The following is a 10,993-nucleotide window of genomic DNA, read 5'->3' on the forward strand; positions in this document are numbered from 1 at the left end:
TTATTATAAATTGAGGTTTTATGGGTGTTTTATTGTATTTTAATATTTTATTCTGTGAACCGCTGCAGGTTCCTAGTAAATGCAGCGGTATACAAATCGAAAAAATAAATAAATAGTGTCCTTTGCAATATGTGATTATTCACAAAGGAGCATGCATTCAGGTGGTAGTAAATACATGAATTAGGAGTATAACATACAACATTACAGCTGTGTTGTCATCTTTACTATTATGGTATTCTCCAATAACATTAATCTTGTGAGGTTCTTGTTGATTACTCCCAATAAGCATGTGTCATTTGTAGACCATCTCTTTATTGAAAGAATAATGAACTGATCATCACAAGTCCTTTGCTAAGAAGAAGAGTGGGTTCTTATATGCCACTTTTCTCTACAAAAAGAAACTACATGGCAAACCACGAGCCGCAAGGGAGTGACGGGCTATAAATCTAATAATAATAATAATAATAATAATAATAATAATAATAATAATAATAATAATAATAATAACTACATGGCAACAGCATAACATGGCCATGGCAAAAGCAAAACCTGATAGTTCACTTGAAAGCTGATTAGCGGCCGCAATTCACTGTGACCGCCGTTGATGTAGTGAGGGGCAGGCCAATGGATGGCGCTGATGAGCACGGACACATTGCCCAGCATCAGGCACTGCCCCGTTTGCCCTGGCCTTCAGCCACAGTGGTTTCCCTCCCTCTCACCTTGGGGGCTATGCAGGGGTGGCTTGTGTTGTGTTATTCTATCACAGCTGCAGTTTAGGCATGGCAGGGACCTGTTGGCAAGGCTGCAGTTTGCACACTGGAAGGCCTGAGGTGTGGGGGTTTCTGTAATGAAACCGGCAGGGATGCAAGTGCAACCTACCTGGCTGAGAGGCCAGGGGCTTGTAGCCAAGTGAACAAGGTGCACCAAAGTGAGGTGGATGCCTGGAGGGCCTCAAAATGGTTGCTTCCTGGTGAGGGAGAAAGACGATGAGGGCCTGCTCTCCCGGAATGGGATGAGGCGGGTCACTGGCATCTATGCACCCTCAGGCTGAGCAGCCAGAAAGCTGATGGGTCAGGCCCCCACTCATACCAAGCCAAAAAAAAACCCTGCTGGATGGGAGGAATTCAATAAACAGCTGTGGCCATGTTTTATCCCCAAAGCGAGTTTCATCTTCATTGCCAAGCTGCTACCCTGCTAATCAGCCATAATGATTTGAGGCCAGAAGAAGAAGAAGAGTTGGTTCTTATATGCCGCTTTTCTCTAACCGAAGGAGTCTCAAAGTGGCTTACAGTTGCCTTCCCTTTCCTCTCCCCACAACAGACTTCCTGTGAGGTGGGTGAAGCTGAGAGAGCCCTGATATTACTGCTTGGTCAGAACAGCTTTATCAGTGCCATGGTGAGCTGGCTGCATGTGGGATAGGAGCGGGAAATCAAACCCGGCTTCTATGGTGTGAAGCCTATATTCCTAAAACAAATTGAAGACAAAGCAAATCAAGGACAAGTAGGAAAATGGGTCCTTTCTAAGCATTTGTGTAACATCTTTATTCACAAATATCTGAAAGAAATGGATTATTTGCATCATTTCCAATCTGATTTCAATATAATTATGGAACTGAGATGGCCTTGGTCACCCTGGCAGATGACATGTGATGAAAATGGTGAGAGAGACTTTCAACAGAACCCAGGCAGAAAACAGAAATGCCCAAATTGAGTTTAATAAAAACAAATCTGGGAAACAAGTGTGTGGCTGATGGAAGAATCTAAGGCATTTTCCTTACCAGTTGTTCTCTTTTGTTCAGTTCAGGCCTCAGGAGAATGACATAGCATTTGGGAAAAAAGATACAACCTAGTAAGCCTGCACTGGAGGTTAAAATGGAGAAGATCTCCACGGCTACCATATCTTTTCCTTTAGTGCTCAAGTAAGTGGGGACAAAAGACAGCCAAACACTGCAAAAGACCAACATGCTGAAGGTGATGAACTTGGCCTCGTTGAAACTGTCAGGCAACTTTCTAGCTTTGAAAGCCACAATGAAGCAGATAGTGGCAAGAAATCCAATGTAACCCAGGCTACAGTAAAACATGGTGACTGACCCTTCATTGCACTGCACTATGATTTCTTTACTCAGTGATTGGGTGTCGATATCTGGGAAGGGAGGAGAAGAACCTAGCCAAATGGCACAAATGGCAAGCTGAACAAAGGAGCAAGCAATAACTATATAATGTGCCAAATGTTTCCCCACCTGTTTTCGAAAAAGGTTTCCTGGCTTGGAGGCCAAAAATACCATAACAACAGTCACTGTTTTTGCCAGTACAGAGGAAACAGCAACACAGAAAACAATGCCAAAAGTCATTTGTCGGAAGAGGCAGGTCAGGTTGTTAGGCTGTCCAATGAAGAGCAAGGAGCAGAGGAAGCAAAGGAGCAGGGAGATGAGCAGAATATAGGTCAAGGTCCGGTTGTTGGCTTTAACGATAGGAGTGTCCTGGTGCTTTATGAAGGCCAGAAGCACCAATGCTGTTATCAGAGAGAAGGAAACAGCTAAAGAGGCTAAAATAATGCCCATTGGTTTATGAAACGACAGGAAGTTTGGGATCTTGGGAAGGCAGTGGTCTTGTCCTTGGTTTGGATAATGGCCGTCAGAGCATGTGATGCAATAATCCTTGTCTGAAAGGAGAACATAATTAGAGATTGTAATTATTCAATAAGAAGATATCACCTAATATTGTACCATTAACCCATGATGGAACCAGTGTTATATACCTGTCCTAACATTGAAAATATCTAAGAAGCAATGCCCCCATATGCACCTTCAGGGTTATACCTATGGTCAGCCATCCTTATTTCAAGAAAGTGTGCCACTTTCCTCTCCTGCGCATAAATCTGGTAATTTATAATCCAACACTTGCTCCCAGAAGTCCTTGATAAAACCATCCCCCTCTGCTCAGGAAGGTTCTAAGAGCTGAAGAAATATATGGAAGCCTAAGATGGTCTTTGAATGAATTTAGAAGGAAAGAGTACCGTGTAATACTTGTATATCAAATGCTTTTTTTTTTTGCCTGGAAAAATAGTCCAGGCAAAATCAACACGGGCTGTTGTAGTCCACAGCTTTCCTAGAAAGTTAATCTCCACATATTCAGTTTCGGTTAGATTCATTAAAATGTTGGACGTAACAATAATAGTTACCAGCCAAATAATTGTTCCAGCTTCTCCATACAGAACAATTGCATTGTCCTTTCTGTCGAAATTGCATTGTCCTCCGTCATCCAAAATACTAGAGTTCAAGGTTTTTCTAGGAAACTGAGGGGCAGGAAATTCAGACACACAAAAGAAAATACTTCTTTAAACCCTACATAGTAAAAAGATGGAATTTGCTGCTTGTTGATATAGAGAGAGCCAGAGCTAAAAAGGAATTAGACAGATCCATGTCATTCCAGTCCCAAAGATACTACTCATGTTGATTAAAGGGAACCTCCAAGTCCACAGGCAGCAAGCCTTAGAATATGCAACATCAAGATGTAACATCAAGGGAAAGCTTTGGCCTTTACACCCTGTGGTTGACCATCCAGATGAACTGGTTGGCTACTATAGAGGCAGGACACTGGACTTGATAGTACACTGATCTGTTCCAGTAAGATTCTATCTCTGTTTTATATCCTTAATGCATAATGAAGTGTGAGGAAGCATATTTAAGTCTTTTTGATTGTTCCTCAAAGTGCAAATGTTCAAATCCTCACCCTGTAGGCAAGGAGTAGTCAACCTGTGGTCCTCCAGATGTCCATGGACTACAATTCCCACGAGCCCCTGCCAGCATTTGCTGACAGGGGCTCGTGGGAATTGTAGTCCATGAACATCTGGAGGACCACAGGTTGACTACCCCTGCTATAGGTGATCAAACTTTCTCACAGGAACAATCTCTACTACAGCGTCTCCTACCCTCTTTGTCTGACATTTTCCCATCTGGACACCGATCACAATCATAGCAGCAGAATTTCTCCCCTTCCTTCTTCTTCCTGCTGGAACCAGGCTTGCAGTTATCATTACACCGTGAGAAAGGAGGCACCTGTTCTTGAAGAAAGCAAGATTTTTGCTTCAGAATTACTCTACAAGTTGTCAAGGGATCTCCAAGATGGCTCCATGTATATGAAAGGAATGCATATTCTTCAAAGCATGATGGAACCAATGAAGGTTTAAATGTAATACTCTTGTTGAGCTCAGTAATAATCAAAGGAAGAGCTAATTTAGCAAATTTCCTGACAAAACTTTCATGGAGCCCATTTGCTCCCCTTAAAGCTCCTGCCTACTCATTTCATTAAATGACAAAGGTTTTGCATTTGTTTGAGAGATACTGGCTGATTCCACATAACATTGCCACCAGGCTGGCCCCCTCCCAGGCCTGGCGTTTGTTAGGCCGCCATTGCTATGCTCTTTTCTGCATTCCCTTAAGCACTCCGGGAGGCAACAGGGCCTAATCCAGCCAAGGCCCAGCTTATTCTCATTCTATGGAGGCCCAGAGGGGGCAAAGGATGCTCCACTAGCTCTGTGGCACTTTGAGGCACCATGGGGCCGAATGGAGCATTTTTTTTCTTGGAAGGTGGGATTCCATTCTCACACAATCCCAACTTCCTGCAAACCCCCCTGTCTCCCCAATGGTGGAATAATTCCACCATTGCAGCATCCCCTACGGAGACAGATTTCAGTGGTGTACAGAGTCCACCACCTTAATTTGTCCCCCATAGGGATGAAGGAAGATGTGAACCAGATCTGCCACCAAAATATTTCCCCTGAAGGGACACAGAAAGTGGCAGAGCATGCTGCTCCACCTCAACACACCAGAGGCAGCCCAGAGTGGTGATGGTGATCCAAAATTGCTTACTGAGATGTTTTGTTACCTGTGGAAGATGTCTGTTCCACTTAATCCTGTCCTCATGGATGATTACTCTTTTACTAAGAGAGTCCCGAGGATCCACCTTTCCGATCTTGACTTTGACATAAGAGTTATTTGGAAAAGTGACCAAGTTGGTAATATCAAAGCCACCTTTCATTTCTCCATGTTCATTAAAGGCCACTTCATCTCCAGCACTATTGTTGAAAGAAATTCCCTGAAGAAGGGTGTGGAGCTTGGGGGAAAGAAAAAGAGTATTAAGTGGGCAGAAATCAATGGGATGTATTGCCGTGTTCTCACCAATATCTTTCAGTTTCCAACAGATTTTTGGATTACTTGCCTCTAAGAAGAGAAATCATGCATGAAAGTAACTATTTTGCTTTTTTCATGAAAATCAACCTCCCTTTTCAGAACCAAAGCAAAGGAATGAATTAGGATTCAGGGCGTTTCTTGAATTAATTAACAGTGTTGAAAGAGCTTCAGAAAAAGACCACTCTTGGTTTTGCTGCATCAGAAGCTGGCAAAAAGGAAGCACCTATATCTCCATGCTGAGCACTCGCTTGGCATGCAGAAGTTCCTGGGGACAATATTCAGCATTTTGCTGCCTATGGACTGGATCCACTATCAGAAAATAATGGAGATCACTTGAACAGTCATTGGTCATGAGATTCTCGTAGCACTTTCACTCTATTTTTCCCCATAAAGGGTTGAGCCATTCTCTTTTCTTAAGGCAGTCATACGAGTTTCTGTGATCCACATTATGTTGTGATGTTCTGTTGAAATTTGTATAATGTTATAGATGGTTATAATGTTCCATGTAAATTTATGCAATGACCCATGTAAACCGCTCGGAGCCATAAAGAATGGGAGGTATAAAAGTCCAAATAAATAAATAAAATGAAATAATTTGACTCAGATGTAACAAAATAAAGGAAGGGTGGGGTTGCAGCTACCTTACTTCCCAGGAAAACCCAAGAGCTTAGTCTACAAGGGCAATGTGGCAGTGGAGTCTCCATTCAAATTCATTGGCAGATAATACCCATTATTGTTATGACTTAATGATGGCAACAAATCCAGAGAACAGGGATATTCAGGAATGGAGGGAGGCAGAAGCCTCACAGGGCAGGAAACCTATAGCAACTACGTGACTTTCTGACTCTCAGACGGATAGGGAAAAACCCTCATAAGTACCATAAGTAACCCTCATAAGTACCATTTCCCACTCTTACCAATATTTGAAACCCTTAGCATGACAGGGGGCTGATCTCCCGCCCCCCAGAGAATAGAAGAGTAATTACCTTCCAAGGTGGCACCTTCAGAGAAGCCAAGCTGCCTCCATGATCCATTGTTCTGTGGTTGATTTTAGATGTGTCCAAGTTGTGTAGGGCATGTGCAATGGCATAGACAGCATTATATATACTGTAGCTATGGTCAGTCATGCTCATTTCAAAAAAGGGTGCCGGGACAGTCTCTAGTCTCTCCTCTTCAGTGCACGAATCTGGTAATGTACAATCAAACACTTGCTCCCAGAAGTCCTTGATAAAACCATCTCCCTTTGCCCAGGAAGGTTTTAAAAGCTGGAGAAATTTATGGAAGCCTTGGATGTCCTTTGAATTAACTGAGAAGGAAAGAGCACCATGGAATTCTTGTATGTCAAATGTCTTTTGAAAAAGAGTGAATGCAAAATCAACCTGGGCTGTTGTAATCCACACCTTTCCTGCAGAGGTTCTGTCTGCATATTCTATGTCTGTTAGATCCCTTAAAACTGTGGGCAGAATGATAATGGTTGCCAGCCAAAAAAATGTTCCTGTTTCTCCATATACAGCAATTGCATTGGCTTTGCTGTCCAGGAAACCTGCATTAATATTGTCCAACTGTTTGGCCAGGAAAGCCATGTCATCCCACCGGACATCTCTTGGAGCCTTTTCTGTGAAAGCTACACAGATTCCATTCCTGGAAAGCATCGGCTCCAGTGTCTGCAAGAAACGATCTCCCCTTTCATCATCCATAGTGATGATGCCAACCCATTTCCACCTGAAATGCAGAAGTAACTGGACGATTCCCTCATACTGTAGGGCTTCCTTGGGGAACACGCGGAAAAATGACAGGTGACCTGTTGGGCCATACACATCTGATTCAAAGGGACCATAGGACAACTGATAAGAAGGGGGGAAAAGTTACAGGTGGTTAATAGCAATATCTAACTCAATTCATTGCCTTCTTTTAAAAGGTATTTAAGTGATGCCCCAGTTCTTGAACCTATATAATCCCTGATGTAAATTATATCAAAAATAACTCTGCTTTTCAGTCTGTTGCACATATTCTTCATCTGCATATTTCTTCCTTCTCCTGGTAAAATTGTTTGGGATTGTTTTTATTTTTTAATGTATTAGCCATCTTTTCATCTTGCTGTACACAAGACAGGTGACATGAAAATCCACACTTTTTAAAATCCAGATAATTAAACATTCTAAATTAATAAAATGAATCCTAAGTAAAACGGCATTCGGCTACTTTCTCAAGGTTGAAACTGTGGGGGGTAGATGCACCTCATTGGGACATTGCTCATTAATTGTGGAGATGCCACTGAAAAGATCCTCTCTCATTTGCCCACCAGACAGGCTTCCTTGTTGGGTGGGAGTCAGGTAGGCCTCTCCTTGTCATCTTAATTCCTGGCCAGAATCTCCTTATACCCTCATTCCAAGTCATTTAGGGCTTTAAAGAACAAGGCCAACAGCCTTTCAGAGGGTAACCAAGAGGCAGAGTATAGAATACACTTCAGCATATCATCTCCTGTTTCACCTGATCAACATTCAGATTAAGAAATTTAATGTATTCCTGTGTCGAGTATTATATGGCTTCTGTCTTCGTGCTGTATATACAGATGGGAAATCATAGATGTCAAAGTGGCCAGGCACATCACATGTTTATTTAGAGAGAGGAGAAGAGAAGAAGCCAAATTAATGGTGAAGAATGCATCTTGGATTCACATTCAATGTTCATTGTGTAGAGTTGTATGAACTATTAATGATGTGTCCAATGAAGTATTTGAAATCAAGGAAATAGCCATGTTGAGAACAGCAGTTTTCCAACCTAGTAAATATTTTTGACCTTTATGGGGCATTTTGGGTATCATTTCTAGTATGTCATCTTCTTTTCCACACAGTGGTGCAGACTGATCCTATGCAGGTAATCTTTTATGCTAATCTGGCAATTATTTTGACTAATTATGGTGAATGAAACAAAATCTTGGATTCAGCATGACAGTATTATAGTCCACGTAAACTCCAGCAGTTCCTTTTCATATGGACAAGACTCTGGCATTAAAGAGAGCCAGTTTGGTGTAGTGGTTAGGACTATGAACATCTAATCTGGCGAGCCTGGTTCAATTTTGTGCTTCCCCACATGTAACCAGCTGGGTGACCTTGGGCTCACCACGGCACTGATAAAACTGTTCTGATAGAGCAGGAATATCAGGTCTCTCTCAGCCTCACCAACTTCACAGGGTGACTGTTGTGGGGAGAGGGAGGTGGGGAGGTGAGTTCTTACTTAGAAAGTAAGCCACTTTGAGCCTCCTTCAGGTAGAGAAAAGTGGCATATAATATCCAACTCTTCTTCTTCTAAAAAAAAATTAGCATCAAGAGGAGCAAGCTTAAAAAAAAAGGAGCATATGGTCAATAAATGGGGAAAAAATCTCATTTTGCATTTGCCCTTCCTTTCAATAATGACTTTCATTCCAACCATTCAGAGACCACTCAAACTTGACACAGGAAATTAATTTCAGAAGAACCAAACCCCACTTTTCCAATAGAATACAGAGTAAAAAGAAAAATGTGATATTCTAGGAATATTGGTCTTAATGGGATAAGCCAATAATCATAGAGAAAAGTCACAAGATTTGGATGAATCAATTACTTTTCCTTTACAATACAATCTTTCTTTTCTCTCATTTTTAGTAGCTACCATAACAGAAGCAGTTTTCATGGTACATATGCATTATCCAGTAGACATAATTTGTGTACAAGTCAAATCAATCCATGCACTGATCATGAATTATTAGAACACCCCTCCAAATGCTTGAACATATTCAGTCTGAATATTCAACACACAACGCTTGAAGTCTTTTCTGAAGACTGACATTTCAAGATCCATATCACATCCCAGTGCAATTTAACATATTTCACCTCTCCCCTTACTTTTGGTTTTTTTTTTAAAAAAATCGCAACCTTTGAGAATAGATCAGCAAGTTGATTAAACTACATGTGAGATTTGTGAAAGTCCAAATAATCCCAGCTCTCTGATCCTACCTGTGGGATCTTGTAAAGACTTAAGAGAGTTGCCATGTCTGATGTGGTTTCAGAACGATGTCCCCCAATGACACCAATCATATTTTTCTGGGTACCACATTTGTAGTTTGAAACAAATTCAGATGATGTAACGAGTAGATCCAGGGTGATCCTATAAATCCACTTTTGAACTGTGGTGGAGTCACGGATGTGGAACCCAAGAGTGACATTGGGCAATATGCTGGGGTTCTCATTGATCTCATGGATGGCAAATACTAAGACAAGGACATGTTGGTAGAACTTTGTTATCAGGCTGCAAAGAAAATGACATTGTTTTAGAAGAGAATACCTCAAAGCCAGCATCTTAGTTGGTGACAATGTTGTGTCCGAGGACATAACAAAGCCCTAGCAGAATGAGAGAAATGGTCCATCTAATCCACTATGCATTTCCCACAGTACAATACTCCTAGGAAACCCACAAGCTAGATATGGAGCCATAACTGTTCTCACCTCCCCACAAAAGCAGTTATTCAAATGGATGCTGCCGGTAACAGTCAGTTACCAAAAATTGGCCATGAAACATCCATGGATATGCCTATCCCCCATTAGAAAGTATAATCCAGTAGCTTTTATCAAGCCAGTGTTTTGTGAAGATTGACTTTCACATGCCTGTCTTATCAATAGTGGCAAAGGAAAGTCCAATAAGTGATTCTGAGTTTTAACTTTGTGAAGAGTGGAGAAGTCCCTCTTGATCTTCTTTCCCTAACTACACACAATCTGTTTCACATCTTTTTAAATGGTTTCTGTCAAAGATGCAAGAGAGATTTGCCTTGAGGGATGAAGATGTATGCCCACCGAGGCTACATTTGATTGAGTCAGTCGTAATAAACACCATTCCAGTGACGTTTTCACAGAAATCTCCATCTTTTTCACACATCTGGCCCTTCCTCATTACTGTATTTTCCAATCTTGGCATCCCCCATGTAGAACTGACATTTTTTCAAAATAGACTCCAACGGGGTGGCCACATATTTAGTGCAATTAAAAAAAAAATCCCTGCCTCCTGGTTTAGACCTTCTAATCTAGGAAACCTCAGCACATAAATGCTATGAGCAAGAAAGTCAGTTACTGGTACAAGCATAACCTTTCGTCGTGGAACATGAGCATTTTATTTACACAGGATTTACTGAAAAGAAATCACTCATCATCATCATCATCATTAGATTTATTACACACCACTCTCATAAAACATCTTGTGTTGGGTTACAGAATCATCATTACTACATTAGAGGACCAATGATTCCCTTACATTGGATCACATTTATAATCCTGGTCGGATTGCTGCTGAAATTGAACGTTTTGGGGGAAACACCCAATATGAGTGACAATTCCACCAATCAGGATTTCTCCTGGCTGATACCACTGATGTGGAATCTGAGGAGGACTGTTTCCAGGGCACTTCATACCGTGTCATTCACACCCAAGCAAACAGCATTAGTATCAGCAGCAACATCACAGATTCTGCCACGTGCAACCTAAAACGTCCTTCTCCCCATGGTCATTCCTTTATCCCCTCTATGCCACCATCATTTAGTTTCAGGATTCAAGAAGATAACTTTGATGGCTCCTGTCTCTTCCCTTCCTGTCTCTTCCCTTCTCTAGTCCCTCATTTAGCAGTGAACGGCTCCGTGGTGGTTTTTATAACCTTTTCTGTTTCCTTCTGGAAGGGTATTGGAACTCTGACAGGTTGAAGATATTACACTGATTCTGATAATTATAGTGCAGGTAATCTCCTCTGGAAGAGTGTTCATCAAGTTCTGGGGTAATT

At 41.6% G+C, this 10,993-nt stretch overlaps 1 protein-coding gene across 1 annotated transcript; it reads right to left on the reverse strand.

The window, feature by feature from the left end:
- Positions 1–201: 201 nt before the first annotated feature.
- LOC143825269 (vomeronasal type-2 receptor 26-like) lies at positions 202–10,629 on the reverse strand. Its single transcript, XM_077313294.1, has 7 exons — positions 10,475–10,629; positions 9,187–9,478; positions 6,178–7,035; positions 4,887–5,114; positions 3,931–4,057; positions 1,778–2,661; positions 202–351 (listed from the first exon to the last, which is right to left on the reverse strand). Exons 1-7 carry the CDS (start codon positions 10,627–10,629, stop codon positions 202–204), a joined length of 2,694 nt encoding a protein of 897 aa, XP_077169409.1.
- Between the last annotated feature and the right edge of the window lie 364 nt (positions 10,630–10,993).

Source organism: Paroedura picta, chromosome 16 (genome assembly GCF_049243985.1).
Source record: "Paroedura picta isolate Pp20150507F chromosome 16, Ppicta_v3.0, whole genome shotgun sequence".
Taxonomy (NCBI): Eukaryota; Metazoa; Chordata; class Lepidosauria; order Squamata; family Gekkonidae; genus Paroedura; species Paroedura picta.

Bases quoted from the DNA above. Each gene is read 5' to 3' on its own strand.
- LOC143825269 (XM_077313294.1), bottom strand. From the start codon at position 10,629: ATGAAGTGCCCTGGAAACAGTCCTCCTCAGATTCCACATCAGTGGTAT. The intron at 7,036-9,186 runs GTAGGATCAGAG...CCTTCTTATCAG, and splicing joins GTCTTTACAAGATCCCACAG to TTGTCCTATGGTCCCTTTGA. The intron at 352-1,777 runs GTAAGGAAAATG...TCTTCTTCTTAG, and splicing joins TGAACAAAAGAGAACAACTG to CAAAGGACTTGTGATGATCA.